The following is a 25,989-nucleotide window of genomic DNA, read 5'->3' as shown; positions in this document are numbered from 1 at the left end:
TTACTGCAAATTATCTTGTGGTATAGTTATGTCCAAGGATATTCTAGTTTGAGCACCTTTTTCTCCAATGTAGAAATAGCTTTGATACACAAACAATGATAATTTAAATAAAATTGTTTCTGGCAGTCTTGGGTCTAAAACATACAATATTGCTATTATTTTCAGTAGGACTAGGATTTAAGGGGCTTTAAGAGCCAAGCATAAATATGTTTCATCATAGCAATAGGGAGTCCTTAGAATTTTTGACTATGACACAGAAAGATCTGTTTTAAGAATATCATTGGGGGGGGGGGGTGGCTGGGTGGTGCAATGGATAGAGTACTGGTCTTGGAGTCGGGAGTACCTGGGTTCAAATCTGATCTCAAACACTTAATAATTACCTAGCCATGTGGCCTTAGGCAAGCCACTTAAGCCCATTGCCTTGAAAAATATAAAAAAATAAAGAATAACATTGGTAGCAACAATGTGAAGGTTAAATTGGAGAAGTCACTTGAAGTTTAGAAATGAATTAGGAAACTATTGCCTATCCAAGTGAGTAACAGAATATGAGAGACTAAATTAGGTGGTAGTTGTATAGCAATAAGGAGCAGGAGATAGATGTGAGAATGGTTGTGGAGGTAGAAACATAAAGATTTGGCAACTGATTGCATATGTAAACTGAGGAAAAATAGTTAAGAATTTACTAACCATGCATTCACTGTTACTGGTTCCCCTCAAGGAAAGTCCTAACCCTTCCTTGAGCTTGTTTTCTTCCAATATAGCCTAAAAAAGCAAACAAATTAAACTCAACTTTGTTGTTCTTAGGTATAACAAAAGAAAAAATAGTCCTTGCCTTTCTAATTTTTTGGGTTTGCACCAAAGAGTTCAAGAATTAATTCTATAGAACAGCTAGGTGATGCGTACCCTGCCTGGAGTCAGAAAGAATCCTCTTCCTCAAAGCTTGCCTCAGACACTAGCTTTGTAATCCTGGTCAAGTCTCTTAACCCTGTTTATCTCAGGTCCTCATCTCTAAAACCTTTAAAAATATACTCTTATATTTGTAATAAAAAAAATCTTCAAATGGAGTCACTAGAGTCAGAAACAACTGAACAGAAATACTTTACATGTGTGTTGATCTATAAGCAACTCTTGTTTCTCTAAATACTGAGGATGCAGCTTCCTTCAGAGCTCATCTCCAAGCTCAGTTCTAGAAATGATAGTTATAGTAATTAGTTAGGGAAGAGAACACAATCAGAAGGATACCCATCATCAGTGAGGAGACAGGATGATCTATATTTCAGGAAAGAACTGATTACAGATGCAAAACTGTAACTTATGGGGGAGGAATATTTATTAAGCACTTTGAAATTCAATTTAACTAACTTGTATTAAGCCCTTGCAATGTGGCAAACATTGTGCTAATTTACAAATATTATATGAAAAATGTGACCTGAAGTCCATTTAATCTAATTTCGGTCCAGCTTTTTATAGATGAGAAAACCAAAGTTTATCGAGGTTAAGTGACTTGAGGAAGGAGATACTGGCAATAACTTGTCATGGATGGAATTGAATCCAGGTCCTCTGATTCTAAGTCACTAGATCCATAGAGGCTTGAGGTGCTACAGTAAGAAGAAAAGTGTAATTATCTGGATTGTGCCCACTCCCCAGTCCCATCCTCTCCCTACTCCTAACCTGTTGCTGGTAATAATCTTGGTCATTGAGAGTAAATAATTAAACAAAGAAATTCCAAACCCCGAATCCAATCAGGATCCTTCTTCCTCCTGTTTGCCCAGTGGTCTCTAAAGAAAAATCCAAAGGTCCAAGGGCGGTGCCCAGTTCTTACTCTTTGCAGAGTTCCAGGGCGTGGCCTATACCCGCCTGTGCTGCCTGCCTTGGACAACTCCACTTGGACTTTTTCTTCCCTTCATTCCCACTTAGTCTGAGCCATGGCAGCAGGGGGGGCTGCGATGGTGGAAACTGTGCGTGCCCGGCTGCTTTGGCACTTGGAACATCTGACTAAAGAGGAGCTGGAGAAATTCAAGCTGGTCTACCTGGTGGACCACATCCGCCGGGGCCGCCTGGAGGGGGCCAATCACGTACAAGTGGCCGATCTCCTGGTCAGTTCTCTGGGGGAGCAAAAGGCCTGGGAGCTGGCTCTGAGCATCTGGGAGAAGATGGGCCTGAGGGAGCTGTGCGAGCGAGCCCGGAAGGGTAAGGGGGAACCTGAGGGCTGGGGGCTTCCCTCCCACTTGTGGGACTCCAGCGTTTCCTTTCCTTTCCTTTCTTCTTCTTTGTCTTCCCTCCTTCCTAACTTGGAACCCTCTTCTAGGGTTTCTCCAGACCAAAATTACCTTATGTTCCATCTGCATAGATCTTGTGTTTACAAGTAGTTTGCCTCTAAAGAAAGTGTAGTTCTTCAGGTCAGGAACCATTTCATTTTTATATTTGTATCTTCCAATTCGGTGCTGGAAGTGTCATAGCTACTTAATAAACACTTATCTGACATTTGAATTTAGAAAAAGAGGATCCCACTGAGATATATGATATAGGGATGAGATGGGGAGGGCAGGCCACCTCTATGCTTTTCCTTACAATTAACATGGCAAGAGTGGCGTTCAGTCACTATTTCTTGATCCTGGAGAAGAATTTATTGGTAGTAAGAGAATGCTCAAGAGTTGTCATTAGATGGGAAAGAAATGGAACAGAAAGGGAAATGGTGGATCTGGGAGAATGGAACTAATGGAAAAAGATTTCAGCTGTGATCTCAGCTGAGAAAAGAAGGGACAGGGAATGAGGGGTGTTGGAACCAGCAGAGAAAGGAGTGGATGAGATGAAAACAGCTGACTGAAAATGCCCCAGAAAAAAAAAATGATTAGACTGCTGAATTTAGGATAATTCACTGTAGTCTGTGCTGAGTGAAGTGCAAGGATAGAAGGTTTTTCCCTTTGTTAAAAATGAATGCTAAATAACAAGAAGTCATTGCATTAAATAATCTTTTGTTGTTGAGTCACAACTCTTTTTGATCCCCTATGGGGTTTTCTTTGCAAAAATACTGGAATGGTTTGTCATTTTGTTTTCTACCCCAGGAAACTGAGGCAAACAATGAAGTAACCTGTCCATGGTCAGCCTGCTAGTGTGTCTGGGGCCAGATTTGAACTCAGAAATATTAGGCTTTATGACTGCAGTCCAGTGATTGATCCATTGTGTCACTTAACTGCCCAAACTTTAATCCATCATAGGCATGAAGAGTTCAAGCTGGCCCATATCTCTTGCATGCCTATGCCCACTCCCATCTTGGACCTGATATTCAAGGAGAGAAGAAACAAAAAAAGATCAAGAATTGCTCTTTAAAGTTCTAGAGTGGGGCGGCTAGGTGGCACAGTGGATAGCGTACTGGCCCTGGAGTCAGGAGTACCTGGGTTCAAATCCAGCCTCAGACACTTAATAATTACCTAGCTGTGTGGCCATGGACAAGCCACTTAACCCCATTTGCCTTGAAAAAATCTAAAAAACAACAAAAACAAACCCCATAAAGTTCTAGAGTGAAGACAGTGAAGTAGGATCTTTGAAAAATTGGTGTGATATTTATGACCACATTTCTCCCTAGGTCAACTTTAACAGTAAACCCCAAGCTCTCTGTACACTTAAAACTTCCTATAAGAGCCCTGGGTGTGTGTTGACTGGTTTTGTTTACATACTATCAGTCTTCAGTTTAAGACAGTTAAGACTTCCCATTTATTCACTTAGAATTCAAAGACAAGAACTAAAAGGATTAGAACTTTACACTTAGCTTCTTCTCAGCTGGAGCAAGAAGATCCTAGATCTGCTCTTTTCCTCCACCAGGGCAATGCAGAAGATCCTCCCACTCCCTTCACCCAGATAAAGTCCCACTTCCCTCAAGAGGTCTTCTGAAGCCCATCACCCTGCAGAGATCTCTCTCTCTATATATATATATATACCTGCCTTTAGCATAAGAGTGCTTGGTGTGCCTAGTGCCTTGGTGTCCTCAGTGCTTCATAAATGCTTGTTGTTTAATTGATTCATGATCTCATGGAGTTAACGTTTCAAAATTTACAAATTATGTTACTGTTTCTGTGTAATTTATTAGTGGAGTTTGTTGTGCTGAGAACACACATTTCATTCTAATTCTTCAGAACCCTGAAATCTGCTCCTTAATCCCTTCCTGTAATCAACTCTCAATTATGTACTTATGCAACAAATCATCTTCCTTTTTCTTTCCTACAGAGAATTTTGAATCAGTTCCTGCTCCGGTTCTTCCAGACTCCTCAGGTCAGTAACAATTGTCAAAGTAGAACTTAAGGTGCCAAACCTGTTATTCATCTGCCATCCTGAGCCTCAGATTGTCTATTAATGGGATCCCATCAATAAAATTTAAGGGGATATACCACAAGAACCATTGAGTAAATTAAAGTTTTATAAGTTATAGCATAATCCTAGGAAGCAAAATGGAACAATACTGTCAGTGCCCTTGTTTAGTAAGAGGGTGAAATGGTCAGACCTACATTGTATTGATCTTAGAGATAATAGAGAATTGCTGGAGTTTGTTAATGAGGAAAATGACATAATCAGACCTGTCTTTAGTAATGTCACTGTAGTCTGGCAGATCGAGATGGGGAAGATTTGGAATGAGATGCTGACTACTTAGGAGCTAAGAAATATTCCAGGAGAGAAGTAGTGTTCTCTTCCATCCACTGACACTAACACTTCATCTCTGGGCTGTTAGCATTTTCTCTGATTGTCCTCAGTCCTGAAATATTCTTCCCTCATTACCTACTCTCCCCGGTTTGCTTTAAATTCCAACTAAGATAGCATTTTTTACTCAAAGATTTTCCAAACCACTCCTAATGCTAATCTTCCCTCTTGTCATTATTTTCTATTTTTTTTAAGGATCTCCTTTGTTGTTTTGCTAATTTCTCCAATCAGATTGGGAGTTCTGTGAGAGAAAGGAATGTCTTTTGCCTCTTTTTGTGTCCTCAGTGTTTAACATAGTGCCTGACACATATTAAGGACTTAATAAATGTTTATTGATTGGTTAGTAAATATATATGTAAGTATATACATATATATATATGTATATACTTAAACATGAACTTATAACACATCCTCATATATACACAAACCCTGACATCCATGGAAAATATTCATTTATATCTATATACTAAGCATTCATTCATGGTCTCCCAGAAAGCCGTTCCAAATTCTAGGTATTTTGTGGACCATACTATTTTGCAAACTACAGCTCTTGACTCTTTCATCTTTGGTGTGTTTACTTTTACTAATCGTCAAAATTATACACTTTTTATAAATCAAAGACACTTAAAGATGTACTGTACAGTAAATGTGTCAAAAATGTGGTCCTCAGACTGCATGAAGCCTACCACATTCCAGAATATAGGTTAAAATGCTGTTGTTAAGTATTTAAGTAAAATACAATAAAGTATGGAGAATGTTATATTTTTAAATTAGAGATATAATGTATTATAGAGATATAATGTATAGTTTAGTAGCTCCCAATTTTTTTGAGTTTTAATACCATACCACTAATGTAGAACTCATTCTCCTATAAATACACACATCAATCAAAAGAGTAGAAATATTTAAGAATAAATGAGAATATTTAAGAATTGTATATGAAATATATACACATGGGAACCCATTTGATCATATATTGAGGGGGTAGTTAACAATGCCAATGCTGAAGCTGCTGGTGGCTTCTAGAGTTATCATTGATAGATCAAGTTTTACTCTCTGTCAAATCTTCAACTCTCTAGCCTTCTGTTGGCTGTCGTCTAATGCAGCATCCAGGTGAGGCAGTGGATAGTGCCAGAGGTGAAGGGAGTGACTGAATGGAAGAAATCCTTTGACTCCTACTGGCCTTTTCCTTGTACTACCCCTTAAGAAGGCAAGATTGAACCTATATCTCTCCTGACTCCATGCCCAGTGCTGCCTTTCTAGTTCTCCTTTTATGTCCTGTTACTGCTTTATCTTTTTATTGAGTCTCTCCCCTCCAATAAAATGAAAACCAAACACTAGGACAAAACTGAAAGCACATCCAGTGAAACATTAAATGCAAAAGAATTAACACAGAAGAACATGAAAATTGCCAATACCTGACCTATGGTGGAACCTTCCAAAGTTTGTAATGGTCTCATCAGCTATAGTCGTACATACTATGCATTGACCCCAACAAATTGATGTCATTTTGGTATTCTTTGAGTATGAAGGAGGACAACCAACTACTAATCCTCTCAAGCTATCATACTGAGTATCTCCATTTCATAGTGAAATTCCTTTTAACAACTATTTGTCTGTGACATCCTTTACTTCTCTTTTCCTTCCCTTCTAACCCTTCGCATTCTGAATTTTGATAATACCACTCAAGTTAAAGAGCCCACTACCAATTTAGCAAATACCTCTTAATTGCCAAATCTGATAATTTTGTACTAAACCTCATTGTTCTACAATATTTGATGCTGCAGAATTATTTGTTCCTCCTGGATATAGTACAGTTTTGTCACAGCTATCTCTCTTCATTCTGCAAATGCAACTTGATTACTTCTCAGTCTTTTTTATGGCTCATCTTCCATATCAATCCTTTAACTATGGGTATACCTGCAAAGTACTGTCATTGGCTCCCATCTATTCTCTTTCCACACTATTTCATGTAGTAATCCTAATCTCCCATCGTTTAATTTTCTTATTTATGCCAATTATTAATAAATCAATTGAGAGAGAGAGAATGCTAATCTATCTTGAGCTCTTATCAACCTATCTCCAACTACAATCTGATATTTCAAACTGGATGTTAGATTTTTATGTCAGATTCAGCATGTTCAGATTTGAACTCATTTATCTTGCTCTTCAATTTACCTCCTTTCTGAATTTTCCTATTTCTGATAAGGGAACTGCCTATTTTCTCATCACTCAAGTCCATAGCATTGATGTTATATTTTATTCTTTCATCCTCCTCACCTCAAATATATAATCAGTTGCTCAATCTTTCCTATTTCTCTTATGATTTTTATTATTGCAAAAGTTTTAACATCTATAAGGTTCACTGTAATGTCAAAAAGTAACAAAAACTATATGAAGTCCAGAGTTCTGGAGTGATCACAGACTCCAAGCTAAATATTCACATTAATATTGGAACGGAAGTGGTGACCACCAAGGCAACATGATTATCAGAAGAATAAATGTCAGAAGTTTAGTGTGCCTCTCTGAGCTGGGACAGTTTGCTACTCACTTGGAGGGAAAGTTGAGTCAAACAGTTGGCAACAGTGGAGAAGAAAGAGTGGGCAGCTTTCAAAGGTTTGGTGTATAACATCCATTCATCTGGGCCAGAACTCTTGCTGGTTTGATGAAAATGATGGGGAAATACTAAATGAAGAAGAGTTATTAGACTGACTACCACTAATGAATTGAAGTGCTAAATGACAAATAAAAACTCTATAGAGTTTACCATTAGGCTAGTTCATTCATTTCTAAAAAGGCAGCATTTAATTCCATCAAAAGTAAAGTACAAGTGAAGCTCAGAGAGATACAGGAATCTTGGCTCAGGAGGAAGGCAGATGAATTCAGTTTTATGTAGATAGTAGCAATCTAAAATGATTTTATGATGTCCTGAAGACATGATGCATCTTAACTATTCAGTGTTGATGGAGCCATGCTGCTTAGTGATAAAAAAGATCCTAGAAAGATCAACTGAACACTTCCAAATTATTCTTAACAAAACATCATTTGAAGACATCAAGTTGAAGACAATCCATTCCTAGTTGAAGTTCCAAGTGTGACTTTAGAAAGAGTCAAGGAACAGTCAATATGGTGTTTGCTGCCTGACAATTCCAGAAGAAATGCCACAAGCAAGCAGAGGTCTATATAAAATATGTGTAGGAGCAGCTAGATGGTTCAGTGTTTAGAATACTGGCCCTGGAGTCAGGAGGACCTGAGTTCAAATCCAGCCTCAGACATTTAATAATTACCTAGCTGTGTGACCTTGGGCAAGTCACTTAACCCCATTGTCTTGCAAAAACCAAATAAGACAAAATAAAATATTTGTGGATCTGTAAAAGGTCTTTGATATGGTTAGTTATGTAAGCTTATGGGAAATTATGTCAAAATTTGGTATCCAGACAAGTTCATCAATACTATGAGTCATTTCATGATGGCAAGCTTGCCTGGATTTTGGATAGTGGACATATTCTCGTGATTTCCTAGGCAAATGAAACAATCTGTGTTCTTGCTGCCATGCTTTTTAGCATATTTTCAGAAATGTGATCAAACATCTTAACTTGGGATGAACACAGCAACAAGATCAGCTACTGCACTACTGGTGAATCATTCAACTTATAAAGGCTACAAACCAAGACCAAAGTGGAGTGAGTATTGGTACATGATCTTCTGTTTGCAGATGATTGTGCACTCAATGCAGCCTCTCTAACTGAGATGCAACAATTTATGGATCAATTCACTGCTTCTTGTGCTAATTTTGACCTAATAATCAACACAAAGGAAACAAGGTGTTCCATTAACCAGCACAACACCATCCATATGCAGAAAAATTGGTTATAGAAAATTGATAAGTTTTCAGTAGTGTAGATAAGTTCACTTATCTTGGTAGTATATTTTCCAGGAAAGAACATATTGATAATGAAATTGACATATGCATTCCAGAGTTGGCTCAGTGCTTAGGATATGCCAGAAAGGAATAGAAGTGGGAGAGAAGAGGTTGATTAACAAACGGAAAGTCTGCAGAACCATTGTGCTGAATTTGTTGCTATATGCTTGTTATGGTTTCCAAATCAATCACCTTTCATCAATTCTCTGTTTACTCTTATCCTCCAAATTGCTACTAAAGTGATCTTCCTAAAATACAAGCTGACAATTCTACTTCTCTAATCAATATATTCCAATATTTTCCAATTGCCTCTAGAGTCAGTCAGTCAATAACCATTAAAATGTTAATTCCACTATTTAATTTTAGTCTTTTGCAACATAGTTAACTCTATTTTATGTACATTAATACCCTTCCCTTTGCCTGGTTTGCAAAATGGACTTCTTGTTGCACATGGTACTCCATCTCCTGTCTCTGTACCCATAGACTGTTCCTCTGCCTGGAAAGCATTTTTACCTTGCTTCTGTTTCTTAAAATCCTATTTCCTTCAAAACTCTGCTCTGCTTGAGCAATACTTATAAAAAATTATTTCCTGATCTCTCCAGCTGTTAGTGCCTTCCCCACCAAAATTTAGTCATTTGTTTTGTACTTTGTTTACATAGTTATTCATATACCTGTTTCCCTGATAGAATGTAAGCTCTTTGAGGACCAAAACAATGTGTTTTTTTTTTGCCTCTGTATTACTAGTAATTATTATAGTGCCTGCCCTTCAGCTAGTAAGCAGTCCATGACCTCAGGTCCCACCCATGGTCTCACCCAAAGATTCAAATCCCTGAACCAAGAAAGAAGATTAAATTGTGGGGACTGGAGACCCCTAACCATACATATGTCTTAGCAACCTCTGACGAACAAAGTAAGTGCCTTTTCAGCCTATTCCATTACATATTATCTTGAGAAAATATCAGTGTTCTGGGCTTGGACTATGATGGGAAAATGAAGGTGATGTGAGAACAGTGTTATCTCACATCACACTAATAAGTAATCTATCGACACTCCCAAATATGACACTCTGAATTATGTATACTTTATGATATTATTGCCCGAGGATTGATGTCGCCAATTTAAGACTGAGAGATCTTAAAAGTGAAAAAATTTACATATAGCCCTGTAATTTTAAAACCCCTCTGAGTTTATTATTCAAATCTGCAAAGTATAGAGATAAAAACCTTTTCTCCTCCTGGAGAAGAAGCGAGCAGTTTCTAAACTGCTAGAGGGCAGGAGTGAATAGCAAAGGCCTAGGCCAGATTTGAGTGAGAGAAAGACAGAGAGAGAGAGAGAGAGAGAGAGAGAGAGAGAGAGAGAGAGAGAGAGAGAGAGATAGTGATAGTCAGTAGATCTGAGTCTACCCACAAAAGGGTACTCCAGACCAGACTTTATATAATCTCCCCTACTCTCTGGTCTAGAAGGGTATAAATAATGTGGGCAAAAGAGTGAATCCTACCCCCTCTGACTGAAGCCTGGTAAAAGGCTGGAAGTTGAGGGAGGCATCAAAATGAGGAGAGGTTGTGAATTTACATTTAACAATGGAACAATAGGAGCAGGAGCAGATAACATTTTCTAACTAGATAAATATTTCTTCTGTCTTTAGCCTCAGACAGAATTTAACTAAAAAATTACAAAATTTGTTTCCAATCGCAATGTTTCTTATGTCCATAATTCCCTGCATCAATATGACTCCTTAGTCCAGGACTTTGCTGTGTTATTCATTTATTTTATCTTTAATTTTGTGCATTTGATATCTACAATTTCAATAATGTAGAGATATAATAATGATTAAAACCTCACTATGAGTGAAAATGTGAAACTGTCCTGCTCTTTATAGTCTTAGTGAGTTTCTTGGGACAGAGAAGTTGGTCCTGCCCATTTCATCTAGCAAATATGTGTCAGATGCAGGATTCGAACCCAATTCTTCTTGATTCTGAGGCTCAAACTTTATGTATCATATTCAGCTACCTTTCTTACAAGAATATTAATCAAAATAACTCATAAAATTTTATGATTTATACTTTATAAAGCAAGGAATATCCTAAGAAGGATAAGGAGACACTTTTCAAGATGTTGAAGTCCAGACTCCTTTCCTGTATCAAAGAAAACACATTCTGAACACCAGGCATTCATGGATAGGGTCTCTACCTTCCAGGATATATCATTCTTACTCCTGACATCTGAGTTATACTCCTGTGGTCATGAGGAAGTACAGAGAAGGTCAACCTAAGGTTCCTCTATATAATCTGAGCAAAATTCTCCTGGGACACTAAGGAAGATTATATCAGACCTGGTCACTAGGGTTAATAGTCTTTGTCAGCCTAATGTGACTTCAACAAAATGTTGTACTGTACCTCCTCTAACTTTGGGGTGCCAGATGACTAATAGGAAGACGAAATCATCCTTGAGAAATATACAGAACACCTCCAGAAAAAGGCTATTACTGGGGGGTGTAGATAAAGAAGAGATTTTGCTTTGCTTTGGTTGCAATTGGATGGAATGTGTTTGGGGGAAGGTATAAATAGTAAAAATTGCTTTGGCTATGAATGAGTCTTTGGCTCATGAGGACTGTGGGTGCATAGAGGAAACCTAAAAAGAGGAGACAGTATATAAATCAAATATAATTTGATGTGATTTATGATTGATGACTGGGCAAAAGAGGAGAGTTACTTAGTGAGAACAAGACAATTATTCTTATCAATCAATTATTCAACCTTTAAGAATGGTGGGGTTTTTTTTATCAGTTTAGTTAAAATGTATATATTTTGACAAAGGGATAGAGTTAAAACAATAAAGACCTAAAAAAAGGACCATACTAAGAAAAGGCTAGGCATAAGTGGTTAAATAACACCAGTTGGAGAGGCAAAAAGACCCATTAAAGGTAAGGGAAAGAAGGGAGGGTGTAAACACTGAATCAATACATTTGACTCAGAGAGGGAACAACATATTAGGTTTAAAAATCTATCCTACCCTACAGGGAAATAGGGGGAGGAAAGAGGAAGAAAGGGGAAGAAGAGATTGATTAAAGGGAAGGTGAAGGTAAAAGTGAAAGTAAAGTTAAAGTTAAAATTTAAAATAAAAGTTAAAAAGGAAAGGAAGCAAAACATTGGTGAGGAGGAATAAAAGAAAAGGGGGGAAATGTTTAACGTGAAAAGATATTATGGAGGAAAATAAGAATTAGTCATCTTAACTATAATTGTGAATGGAATGAACTCTCATAAAGTGGAAGCAGATAGCAGAATGGATTAAAAACCAGAATCCTACAATATTTTGTTTATAGGAGACAAACTTGAAACAGAAAGATACACATAGATTAAAAGTAAAAGGCTGGAGCAAAATTAATTAATTTCATTTCTATAAAAACTATTTTAAAAAATAGGAGTTCTGTGCCAAATTCTTTTTATGAGACCAATGTGGTGCTGATACGTAAACCAGGAAGAGTTTCAACAAACTCTTCAACAAACAACAAAAATATATAAGACCAATCACCCTAATGAATATTGATGAAAAATCTGAAATAGATTTTTTTCAAGGAGGCTACTACAAGTTATGATTAGGATAATATACCACGATCAGGTAGGATTTATACCAGGTAGGCAGAGATGGTATAATATTAGGAAAACACAACAGAATTGAATATATCAATAACAAAACCAACAGAAACCATATGATTATCTCAATAGATGCTAAAAAAGCCTTTGACAAAATACAATATCCATTCCTATTAAAAACACTAGAGAATACAGGGATAAATGGAGCTTTCCTTAAAATAATAAACAGTATCTATCTAATGTAATGGGGATAAATTTGGAGCATTTCCAATAATGTCAGGAGTAAAGCAAAGGGTGCCCATTATCACCATTACTGTTCAATATAGTATAAGAAATGTTTGCTTTAGCAATAAGAGAAGAAAATTAAAATTACAGAAATTAGAATTGGCAAGGACAAAGAAAAACTTCCACTCTGCAGATTATATGATATGATTCACTTAGAGAACCCTAGAAAATCATCTTAAAAATTACCTGAAACAACTAACAACTTCAGCAAAGTAGCAGGACATAAAAATATAAAATTATATACATATATATATATATATATATATGCGCATACACACACAACAAAGCCCAAGAACAAGAGATAGAAAAATAAATTCCATTTAAAGTAATTGCAGAACATAAAATACTGTCTTGTCCAAGACAAACACAGAAACTGTATGAACACAACTACAAAACAAATTAATTTCCACACAAATAAAGTCAGATCTAAACAATTGGAAAAATATCAATTTCTCATAGTTAGGATAAACTCATGTAATAAAAATGATAATTCTATCAAATTACATTATTTATTCAGTACTAAAAAATTAAACTATCAAATACCTATTTTACAGAGCTAGAAAAATTAGTAACAATTCATTTGGAACAACAAAAGATCAAGAATATCATGAGAACTGATGAAAAAATAATATACCAGATTGTAAACTGTACTATAAAGTAGCAGTCATAAAAACTTCCTGCTTCTGGTTAAGAAATATAGTAATGGACCTGTGGAATAGGTTACATACAAAAGAAATAGTAGTGAATGATTATAAACTCAAAGATATTAGCTTCTGGAATGAGAGCTCACTATTCAATAAAAATTACTGGAAAAACTGGAACATAGTATGGCAATAACAGCATAGACCCACCACTCACGCCATATGCCAAAATAAGGTCAAAATGGGTATAGGATTTAGACATAATGAACAATATCATAGACCAATTAAAAGTTCAATAAATACTCTGTCGAATGTATGAAAGGGTAAGAAATTTATTTCTAAACAAGAAATAGAGTACATTTTAAGCTGGAAATGATGACTGTGACTATATTAAATTTAAAAAGCTTTTGCACTAATAATAACAATGCATCCAAGATTAGAAGGAAAACAGTAAGCCGGGAAACAATTTCCACTGTTAGGGATTCTGATAAAGATCTCAATTCTAAAATATATAGAGAATTGAATCAAATTTATAAGGCTCCAAGTCATTCCCCAATTGATAATGGTCAAAGGATATGAAGAGGTGATTTTCAAATGAAGAAATTGAAACCATATATAATCATATGAAAAAATGTTCCAGATCATTATTGATTAGAAAATGCAAATTAAAACAACTCTGAGGTAGCACCTCAGGCCTATCAGATTGGGCTAAGATGTCAAAAAGGGAAAACAATCAATATTGGAGAGGTTGTAGAATAAGTGAGAAATTAATGCATGCTTGGTGAAATTGTGAACTGATTCAATCATTCTGGAGAGCAGTATGGAGCTATCCCCAAACAGCAAGGAAACTGATCATACCCTTTGACCCAGCAATATCAATACTAAGCCTACATCCAGAAGAAATAAGAAATGAAAAAAAGTCACACATGTTCAAAAATATTTGTTTCAGCTCTTCTTGTAGTAGCAAAGAACTGGAAAGAGAGGTGATGCCCATTAATTAGGGAATGGCTGAACTAGTTATGGTATATGAATATTATTGAGTTCTATTATTCTATAAAAAACTATGAATGGATTAGACTGTAGAGAAGCATGGAAAGAATTACAGAAAATTAGAGTAAGCAAAAGGAGGAGAACCAAGGGAGCACTGCACATATTAGCAACATTATGAGTTGAGCAACTATGTTGGATGCAGATCCTCTCAGCCATTCAGAGATCTAGAACAACTGTGGAGATGTGTTATAGAAAGCACCATCCACATCTAGATCGAAAACAAACAAACAAACCAAAAAACACCACAGAATTCGAATGAATACTATGTTCACTTTAAAAAAATTTCTCATGTTTTTCCTTCCCATCCCATTTTTTTTCTTTTCCCTTAGTCCTAATTCCTCATATAAAAACTAATATATAAACATGTTAAACACAACTATACATATATAACATTAACTAGACTGCTCAACATTGAGAGGAGGGTGGAAGAAAATTTTGTAACATAAATATGCAAAAGGATAAATGTTGAAAAATGTTCAGAACATGTAACTGGAAAAATAAAAAAGATGTCAATCTAATATGAATAAATGGATAATTAAATAAATAAATAAATAAACAAACAAACAAATAAATAAATAAATAAACAAACATATTAGGAGGAAAACTTCACCAAAGTTTACTATAAGATCCAAAAGTCTATGGTATAAGAAAAGTGACAATAAAATGTAAATGGAGAGGGATGTAAAGTTGTTTATTGAAGGAATGGTGGGCTAGGTTCAGAACAGAATCCAGTGCTGAATGAACCTATCCATAAATCTTTTATAGAGTCTCATGTTGTAACCTAAGTTTCAGTTATCTGATCAGGCTTTGTTTCTGTATAAATAAGTCCATGTAAGATAGCTAACTAGGCCAAAGGGAAACCCAGGCCTGGATTCAACATTCTAGTGCTTTTGGTTTAATTTTTCACAAAGGGGTCAATGGAAAGGTGAAATGCCACAACAAGTAACTATTGGTTAGGTGGTAGAGTAACTGCATTTGCACTGGTCCAGGGAAAGTTGCTTGCCTGAAAAGACTATGGAAAATTGATTAGATTGTTTTCTCTGGACCATGAGGAGACTGAGTGCTGCTAACATACATCAAACTAGTAGGATTTCTAGATGTAAAGGATGGGGGATGCTTCTAACTGCAAACTACCACATATTCCTCACTTTAGGTGTTTGAGGGAGAACGACATGAGAATCAGGACAACAACCCATTCTTTAGAGGTTGCTTCCTGATAAAGAGGAATAATGTAGGGTGCACAGGGAGGTCAGTGGTGGATCAAGGACTGGAAGGAGATGACAACCTTTTCTGATTGGTTGACTGAAAAACGGCATTCTTCACTAAGGGAAGAGCAGTTTGCCCCACCCCCAAACAACTGTGGTGACATCTAGGGCATGCCACTTCTAGAGGACAACAGCAACAAGGGCTTGGTATTGTATCCCTAGAACTGATAGGTAGGAAATCATCTCTATTAAATTTTAGGATGTACTTAGAAAGGGACAAGAAGTTGGTGTGAAAAAGTGAGATACTGTCAATCCCAATCTCTTATCCCCATCTCAGATTTGACAGTGTTGGCCAAAAGGGGAACCTGGGGAAGAACCTCCATGGGGGGTGGGAAGTGTACCTAAATATATATTGTGGGAGAGGAAGTGGAACCAAAGGGTCTAGGATGGCAATCATCGAAAGTGTATAGATTCCACCCTGCAAAGGGGTATAGTGCTCTATAACCCATTTTCTCAAAGGAATAGGACATCTTTAGAAGAGGCAGAGAAGAAGAATTTGCCAGAGAGATGGCAGGGGAGAATTTTCTGCAACCAAGCCAAAAACTCTGAGGGAGTTGTAGGACCATTGTGTGGTTCAGAATCTCATTGGACAGCACTTAGTTTTAGAAATAACCCCTAACAGGGGCAACTAGATGGCACAGTGGATGGAGCACCAGCCCTGGATTCAAGAGTGCCTGAGTTCAAACCTGGCCTCAGACATTTAATTACCTAGCGGTGTGACCTTGGGCAAGTTACTTAACCCCTTTGCCTTACAAAAACTGAAAAAAAATAGCCCCTAACAGAATCATAAATGAAACTCATGCTATCAGAAAATGAGGAAGCATTCAGATTGTCGCAGTGCCTGGGGTCTTTACCAGTAGTGTTTACCAGTATTTTACCAGTTTACCAGTAGTGTTTATAAGGTGGTACCTGTCAGTGATGGCTCCACTAAGATGGCCAGAGTAATATTGTGTATAAGGGCCTAGAGAACCTTTGGGCAGGGTAACCATGGGTCAAAAGATATAGGTAGTCTCAGAGGTATGACTAGCCATAGGTCAGGGCTTTTTTGATCAAATGAAAAAGAGATAAGGTGCAAAGAAAAAAGGTGAGATTTCTAAATTCAGCATCCTTAGAAGAAAAGACCTAGAGATTGAAAGGATATTGAGTAGGATGATGTGGGGTTGAGTAGGGTTTATCAGAGTAAGGAGGTGAGGGTGAAAAGTCTAGTCTATCTAGTTCCTGAGGAATCTGTGTTCAAAAGCTCACAGGAAGATACCCTGTCACTGTGGTGTTTGAATCCAAATTTGTCAACATGAGGATACACAAACAGAATTAGGGTCCTTAGGACTCAACCAGCAGGATGTCAGACTAAGAAAATGAGTAGTATCATTAGCAGCCAGAAAATGAGGTTGCAGAGGGGAAGTAGAGTAAGAAGAAAAAATGAAAACGTGACCAAGGAATATTCACAAGGATCACATGAATCACTGGTTTTACAGAACGAAGTAGATGGCAAAGAGAAGCAAAAATAGAAGCACCAGGGGACATTTCATAGAGATCATCAAAGGCAGGAATTTTCCTCTTAAAGAGAAAGAAAAAGTCTTCAACTTGTAGTCTTTTCCATATCACCCTCATTTCAAAGTCCCATTATTGAAATTTGATAATATGCTATAGCAATAGCAAAAAGAACAAAAGCCATACAGAGAAGTATGGATAATAAAATAGTATTCCATGATTTTGATCACTGACTAAGAGTATCTAGCATATTTAATGTGGAAGTTACCCAATCCAGGCAGCATTGGTGTTGCCAATACATAGGGAAACACTGTCTGGTCCAGGGCATATTATGCATGCACCCATGTCTTTCAATGACTAATAGCTCTGATTGTGGAAATCTGCTAAAGAGAGAGAGAGAGAAAGCTGAAACATGATAAAACAAATCAAATTAGCCCTTGTTAATTTAACTCATATACAGCAGGATCAAACATCCTTAGTTCTGTTTAACTTTAGGTTTCACAGTTAAAAACTAGCCATGTAGTCCTTTCTGAGGAATGACCGAGTGGGGAACACTCCTTTTCAAGGAACACAATGGGAAAATTGAGCCAAAAGAGTACTATTTTTCACTGAGACCAAAGATTGTCCTTTCGGCTTGTTTCAATACCTCCACCTGTACCACATTTAGGATCGTTTTTTTTTTGCCTGAGTCACTTGTGACCTTAGCATGTAGAAATTCCTCTGAAAAGTACGTTATGGATTTAAAATACAGACAAAATACCTAAAATCAAACTTTAGAATAAAATTCATCATAGTCTTAAAGTTTTATATCCCAAATAATAAATTCCATCAGGTTTAGCTTAAGGCTAAATAGTCATTTTTCTCTTAAGGGTGGCTATAAACAATAAAAGTTTACCAGTCCATAAGAAATTTAACTTAAAATTCATTATTTGTTTTTATATTATTTTCAAGTTTAAATTTATCCTGGTATAAAGACAAAATCATTAGAAATTATTTATGTATTAGACAGAATCTTACAGATCTGCAACAAATCAGATTTACTATTTAGTAGTAGTATACTATTTAAAAATTACATGATTTAAGTTGGTTTATTTCTTAGAGCTCGCTGCCCTTGTCTATATTGAATTAACGGGGACCTCAGAAGAGGTAGCTGGGTTTGTTGTTCCAGCCTGCCCACGCATCTATTCTGTGGTAGACTATACTCTTTAACTTTTAGATTTCACCATTATAAAATAAATCTAAACAATTTGTTTTTTCTTAAGTGATAACAAATAGTAGTAGATATAACTTCCTCTTTATGCAAAGGTAGAAAAATCAAGATAGATATAAAACAAAGGTTGATAAATAGCATAGCTAATTTAAAATCTTTATCAATAGAAATAAAAAATTCTCTAAATTGACTCATTTATGAGTCATGCATTATTTTAAAAAAATCAAAATAAATCTCCAAATTGACTCATATATGAGTCATGTATTATTTAAATAATAAATTACTTAAATTACTTACTATCTCTAAAATTGTAAAATTCAAAACCTTACAGAAAATGATAAGTAGAAGCTACTATTATATATAATTTGAAAACAAATAAAATATTAATTAAAAAAGAATTAAAGATGGGAAAATGGAATTGTGTATTGAGAAGTATTGCCTATCATTGCTTGCTTTGATTAGGTAAGAAAGCAAAGGAAGAACTAGAAGCACAACCAGGACTCTTAGTGGGAAAGATCTCTTGGTCCATAGAACATATCCCCCCACTCTTGCTACTTTATAGTTATCTTCTGCAATGAGATCTGCAAGATGGTAGAAGTGTTTGAGATTAAGTGGTTTAGGAAATCTCAAAAAGAATGAGAAGTAACCTGACAGAAATGAATAAGGATTAGAATATGAGAAAGGAATATTAGAAAGAGAGTCTAGAGGGGAGTAACCATGGGGTATGATTCCACTAAAGGAACATTGGCCTGCCTAGGGCACAGCCTCAGAGAAGGAAGTATTGAGTAAAGAGTATCTGGAAAATCAACAACTAAAAGTAATGAATCTGGAATTAAGATAGTAAGGTGATCTTGTTTTCTTGACTCCAATTTCCTTACAAGATAAGAATCTTTTCTTCCTTATGCTGTTGATCCTGACCCTGGGCAGATATGACTAAGAATCTCTGTTGTTGACCAGTATGATACTTAGAAGAGTTGAGCAATGAGTAGCTCAAGAAATTCAAGTTATGTCTGGAGGATTCCCCCTAGAGAGAGATTTCTCAAGATCCCTAAGGGATTAGATAAAAAAAAGTCTAATAATGCTGTCATGGTGGAACTCATGGTTCATCATTATTGGAAATGGGAATCATGGGATGTGGCCCTCATGACATAGGAGAAGATGGGACTAAGAGAGCTAAGGGAGCAAGAAAAGAGAACGACCCCTCGAATAGGTAACTATGAAGAGAGAATCTTTGCCTACCACATACTTTATCTTCCAGTCTTTTTTTCCTTCTGTGCCATCTCACCATGCTTTCATTTTTCCCTTTGTTCTCTTTGTTTTCTATAACTTAAATTCTCTCATCTCTTGTAACTATCTTTTGCTAATCTTCACCTCTCTGTCTCCCCCTTTTCTTTTCACATTTCCCTTACCCTTCTCCCTCCCTCTTCTTTCTCTCATCCCTTTTCTCTCTGATATATATTACTAATTCCTTCCATTTCTTGTTCATCATCCCCTTTCTGCCCCCACCCCCACCTCAATGTGGTTTTCAAGTCCTACTTCCATCCCTGCGTTCCCAAATCACTCTGGCTTTCATCGATTGGTTAACAACTGTTCCCTGACCAAATTCTCCTTGATCATCCTTTGTGTCTTAATTGACCTAGACTGAAGGCATATAGCAATTGTTTCTATTTTTGTCCAGAAACCCTGAAGGTCTTTACCTTCCAGTTTAATTATTTTTGACTTTGCAAAAGAGGCCATTATTTGCTTCATTTCTTTCTTACCTGCCTTATTCACTGAATAGGAGCTACCTCAGTCAAACTGAGACCTGTCAATGACCTTAGCTTAAAAAAAGATCAAGGTATCCCACTGCATTCTGGGTAATCTCTGGTAGTTCTGAATCATAAATGACCACTGAGTTACATAGGTTCTATATGAAAAAGGGAGGGTGGGGCAGTGCCCAGAGTAGAATCAGAATAACGGTGTTGGGGTAAACTTTTAAGGTTATATGTTTGCCCAGCCCTCAGGGCATTCAACAAGTGGCATGGCAGCCCAGAACCGGAAACTGGAAGCAGGCAAAGCTGGTAGGCAGGAGCCCCAGGTGCAAGTGCTGAGCCTAGGGAGGGGAGTGGAGAGAGACTGCTGAGCTCTGGGGCTCTGACCATATTCAGATACTGATTGCAGTCAAGGACCCCCACAGAACAGCAGGCCTGCCCCCACCTCAGTCCTGTGGCAGAGGTGTGTGCTTGTGGTCATTCACAGACCAGGAGGAAAGACAAAGCCTCATACATGGGGATCCTTGTGGGGGTGTCCCAATAATACTCAAAAGCTCAGGAAGCACCCCAAAAACTAGGTACAGGCTGGGGGAATGAGTAAACAGAGAAAAAAGAGGAACACCACTGAGAAATACCTTGCCTATGATCCTAAGAAGGATCAAAACACTCAATCTGAAGATGAGGAAGCACAAGCTCTTGCATCTAAAGACTCCAAGAAAAACAGATATTGGGCTCAGGCCATGACAGAGCTCAAAAAAGACTTTGAAAATCAAGTGAAGGAGATAGAAGAATAATTGGGAAAAGAAACGAGAGAGATGCAGGAAAAACATGAAAAAGAAGTCAGCAGCTTAGTCAAGGAGATCCAAAAACATTCTGAAGAAAATAGCATGTTAAAAACCAGCATAGGTCAAATGGATAAAACAGTTCAAAAAAGTTATTGAGGAGAAGACTGCTTTAAAAAGCAGAATTGGCCAGATGGAAAAAGAGATAAGAAAGCTCTCTGAGAAAAACAAATCCTTCAGATGTAAAATGGAACTGAAGGAGACTGCTGATTATATGAGGAATCAGGACACAATACTTCAAAACCAAAAGAATGAAAAATTAGAAGAAATGTGAAACATCTCATTGAAAAAACAACTGATATGGAAAACAGATTCAGAAAAGATAATTTAAAAATTATCGGAATACCTGAAAACCATGATCAGGAAAAGAGCCTCAACATCATCTTCAAAGAATTACTACAGGAAAATTGCCCTGATATCCCAGAAGCAGAGGGCAAAATAGAAATTGAGAGAATCCACTGATCTCCCTGAGAAAGAGTTCCCAAAAAAACAACCCCCAGGAATATTATAGCCAAGTTCCAGAACTTCCAAGTCAAAGAGAAAATAGTACAAGCAGCCAGAAGGACACAATTCAAATATCATGGAGCTGCAGTCAGGATCACACAGGACTTAGCAGCAACTACATTAAAAGCTTGTAGGGCTTGGAATATAGTATTCCAGAAGGCAAAAGAACTTGGAATGCGACCAAGAATCAACTACCCAGAAAAACTGAACGTCCTCTTCCAGGGAAAAAGATATACTTTCAATGAACCAGGGGAATTTCAAATGTTCCTGTTGGAATGGCCAGAGCTGAACAGAAAGTTTGATCTTCAAATACAGGACTCAGGTGAAGCATATAGAGTGGAGGAGAAGGAGAAAATATGAGGGACTTAATGATGATGAACTACATGTATTCCTCCATAGAAAAATGATACTGATAATATTCATATGAACCTTCTCATTTAATAGAGCAGGTAGAAGGAGCTTTTATATATGAAGCATAGGAGAGAGCTGACTTTTAAGATACAATATAGTGTAAAAAGGGAGTCAATGGCTAAAAGGAAAATGCAATGGGAGAAAGCAAAAGGAGAGGTGGAATAGGCTCAGATATTTCATATAATAAGATTTTTTTATTACATTGAGCTATTGCAATGATATGGAAGGGGGAAGGCAAGGGTGAATGAGGGAATCTTCACTCCCATCAGAGATGGCTAAGAGAGGAAAAATCATGTATATACTCAATGGGGTATAGACATGTAGAGTAAGAAGGATAGGAGGGGAACAGGGAGAAGGGGGGGGATGTGAGTGATGGAGGAGAGGATGGACCATGGCGGGAGAGTGTGGTCAGATATAACACATTTTCTTTCTTCTTGCAAGGGGCTGGGATTGGATGGCCTGTCTAGGACCATGGGGCCAGGTGGTTGCTGGACCTAAGGAGTGGTATGTGGGCTCGAGGCCTCTTGGCCTCAGGGCCAGGAATATGTCTGCTACACTACTGAGCCACCCTACAACACATTTAAGAAGAGGGACAAAGTGAAAGGAGAGAGAAAATATAGTATATGGTAGTGGGGAAGTACGAATGGAGGGAGTTGTGATCAGTGATGACAATGGTGGAAAAATATAGAAGTAGCTTTTGTGATGGACTTATAAAGAACATGATCCCCCCATGACAAAGCTGGAGGTTTTGGAACACAGACTGAAGGACATTTTTTTTTATCATTATTATTTGAGGGCGGGGTTGCAGGGCAAATGGGGCTGGGTGGCTTGCCTGGGGCCACACAGCTGGATGATTGTCGGGTGTCTGAGGCTGGATTTGGATCTGGGTGCTCCTGGCTCCAGGGCCAGTGTTCTGTCTACTTCACCACCTAGCTTCCGTGCTACCTGGCCACCCCTACTACTACTGCTATTATTATTGTTGTTGTTATTGTTTTTGTTGTTTTATTTGGGGTCTTTTTTTTGTTTTTTTGCAAGACAATGGATGGCATTCCCAGGGTCACACAACTGGGTGATTGTTGGGTGTCTGGGGCTGGATTCGGGCTTGGGTGCTCCTGGCTCCAGGGCCGGTAATATGTCCACTGTGCCACCTGGCTGCTCCTATTATTATTATTATTATTATCATTATTATTTTAATTTTAATTTTTTTCTCTTTACTTTATCCCTCATGCGGGTCTATTTTTGGGTGGGAGAGGGTATTATTACTCTTAAACAAGAATATGTTAGTAATGTATTAAAAACATCATTTGTACAAAATAAGAATAAATAAATAAGTATTTTACATATAAAAATAAACAATTCCCTAGGCAGCATCCAATTCCTCTGAAATATCCAAATTATCTCTTTCAGCATATAGACTTGAAGAATACAATTCTGTATTCTAAGTCATAGATAAGCTGATCCTTTTGAGGTGGGTGGTGGTTTGACACTAGATTGAATTTTTACTTTTATTCCTAAGCCTTTTCCATGGTTCTTATGAGAATGACGTTGAGTACTCAATTGTAATAATCTCTTAATCTCCATGTTTTTCAGGTAGACCCTGGTGGACCAACTGGATCCTGAAAGGAAAAAGATGTAAGTAAGAGGGAAGGTAGAGGGATGTGATGAGAGACTAAGTAAAATGGTCTCAGATCAGAACTACCTGGATCAATGGAATGAAGTTATGGTGCAGCAATTGAAAATATATGGATAGTTTCATTATTTAGGGACTTGGATCAGTAAATGATAATATTCAGGAAACAGGAAATACACACACTGAATACTGAATTTAAGAAGGAGAAACTGACCAGGGAAGAATTCAAAAAAGCAGACAAAATTCCCAGCAACAAGAACTTGAAATCTGTCTCAGTGACTAGCTTTAGGGCATCAGCCAAATAGTAGACAGAAGAAGTCAGGTGACTCTTAGACACTGAGGATACCAAGGTCATCCACTGCTTCCCAAGCAATTCAATCTTGACTGTCACGTTGCATCTGTGATGCCATTGGACTGAGATGACTGCAGGAGAGAGTGAAGTCAATGACTTTGTGCAAGATTTTCTTACTTAAATTCAATTTATGCATGAATAAAAAGGCATCACCTATACTATTCTAACATTTTTTACCAATTTCAAAGTCCTTTGTTAACAGGTAAGTGACAACACAGCAGGCGCAGATAAAGTGAAGCTGTAGTTACAATTCTACTCACATGCAGCTCAGGATATAGGATCATCTTCTCACTGGCAGCAGAAGTGGGACATAACAGACCCCGGACTGTTTGAGAAGACTTTTAAGGATCTTATTGCTCACCTGTTGATATGAAGAAGTGGCTAAAAAAGGTATTCTAAAAATTGTGTGCTTATCAAACCTTATCTGCTTAACCAACCCTGACTTGTTTCACAAGGCAGATGAAGATCCAACCCTGTGATTGAGTTGCAAAACACAAATGAACAAAAATGTCTCAAAAGATAATTCCATTTACCATCAGTATGTGGAATGTGTCCATGCTTATGGACCACACAAAATCCAGTGACCTGAAAGACAAATAACTATTGTTGATATTTGTGATACTCCACAGGTATCACATTGAAATAGTAGCCTTGAGTGAAACAAGACTGGCTAATAAAAGCTAGTTTACCAAAGATGGTGTAGGATACACATTTTTCTGCATTAGCTACAGTGATGGGGTCTACCAGGAAGCTGGCTTGGGTTTTGCAATCAAAACTAATCTAGTCAACAAGATTATATGTCTTCTATGTGAAATGTAAGCTTGTGACAATGTGATTGTCATTTGTAGGAAAGCACTGTGCCACCAACATCAGTGACTTTGCTTCCACCATGAAGAACCCTAAATAGTTCAAAGAAAAATTGCATGACAATCCGTAGACCTTTATCATTAATGTACCAAAAGAGGACAAGTTTATAAAATTCTGGATGATTTTAATGCTGGAGAAGGCACAGACTACCAAACATGGTAGGGACTCCACTTGAGGAATGGAGTGAGAAACCCCAATAACACTGATCACTTACTACTGACTTGTTTTGTAAGCTTATACTTAATGAAGACATTCATATTATGACATTCTCATAACAGACAATGTCTAAATGCACCCTTACAGCAAACACTGGTATTCAACAGATTATGTCCTTGGTAAGATGATGAGCCAGACTGGAGTGCTGAAGACATGGGACAGAGTTCTAGAAAGATCAAAGATTTAGCCTTTCCAAACTATTTCCAAATTATTCACATCTAACAAAAGGAAAGACCATAGTTAAGATGGCTACACAAGACTCTATTAACAGGTTACAGCACTTCTCTGAGTGGGAAAAGTTCATTGCTAACTTGTAGGGGAAATTGAGCCAACACACAATGAAGCAGAAAAGGAGTGGGCAGCTTCCAGAGATTTGGTGTACATTTATTCATCTTGGGCAGAACACTTACAAATGGTTTGAAAAAAATGATGGAGAAATTCAGAAGCTACTACATGAAAAAACAGATCTCCGCAGGGTTTAGCAGCAGGATAATCCCTCTATCTCTAAGAGCATTTAACTCTATCAAAAGTGAAGAACAAATGAAGCTTATAGAGATCAGGATCCTTGACTCAATATGTAGGCAGATAAAATTCAATTTTACTCCACATTTTATGATTCCCTGAAAGTTATATATGTGCCAAAGACATATAAGACATCTCAGTCACTCAGTGTTGATGATGAGTATAATATAGTAATAATAACATGATCCTGAAGTGATGGACTGAACACCTACATAGTAATCTCAGCTTACTGTCATCAATGCTGAAGCCATTGACCATTTACATCAGGCTGAAGTCAATCCCTTTCTAGCCAAATTTCCATCATAAGAAGAGGCTTTGAATTCATTTTAGTTCCTTTCCTGTGGCAAAGTTCTTGATGGCTGATTCTACTCTATCTCAGATCTATAAGGTGTAGGGGGTTCGTTTTTCATATAAAAACTGACTGAAATTTTCTGAATTATATGGCAAGAGGAGGTTATTCACCAGGAATTCAAGAATGCCTCCATTGTCCATCCAAATAAAAGTAAAGGAAATAGATTGTCCTGTGACAATTAAAAGAAGGGATTTCTCTCTGACCAATTGCTGGCAAGATTCTTGCCAGATTCCTCCTTAATAGATTGATCCTTCACCTGGAAGATGGTCATGTTCCTCAATACCAATAGCTTCAGAAAAGGTTCACAAATGGTTGATATGGTATTTGCTGTCAGACAACTCCAGGAGAACTGCTAGGAGCAGAAAAGAAGTACCTACATAGTATGCATTGGCC

General features: G+C 37.3%; 1 protein-coding gene across 1 annotated transcript in view; it reads left to right on the top strand.

Moving 5' to 3' along the window:
* The first annotated feature begins 1,946 nt into the window (after positions 1-1,946).
* LOC141507547 (NACHT, LRR and PYD domains-containing protein 12-like) overlaps positions 1,947-25,989 on the top strand; it is a 122,086-nt gene continuing 98,043 nt past the window's right edge. Inside the window, exons 1-2 of the mRNA XM_074215302.1 lie at positions 1,947-2,190; positions 4,225-4,269. Of these exons, the coding sequence (XP_074071403.1) occupies positions 1,947-2,190; positions 4,225-4,269 (289 nt within the window). The remainder of the gene's footprint in view (positions 2,191-4,224; positions 4,270-25,989) is intronic.

This window comes from Macrotis lagotis, chromosome 1 (genome assembly GCF_037893015.1).
Source record: "Macrotis lagotis isolate mMagLag1 chromosome 1, bilby.v1.9.chrom.fasta, whole genome shotgun sequence".
Taxonomy (NCBI): Eukaryota; Metazoa; Chordata; class Mammalia; order Peramelemorphia; family Peramelidae; genus Macrotis; species Macrotis lagotis.
The sequence above is the reverse complement of the archived record's forward strand: the minus strand, read 5'-3'. Positions and strand labels throughout refer to the sequence as shown.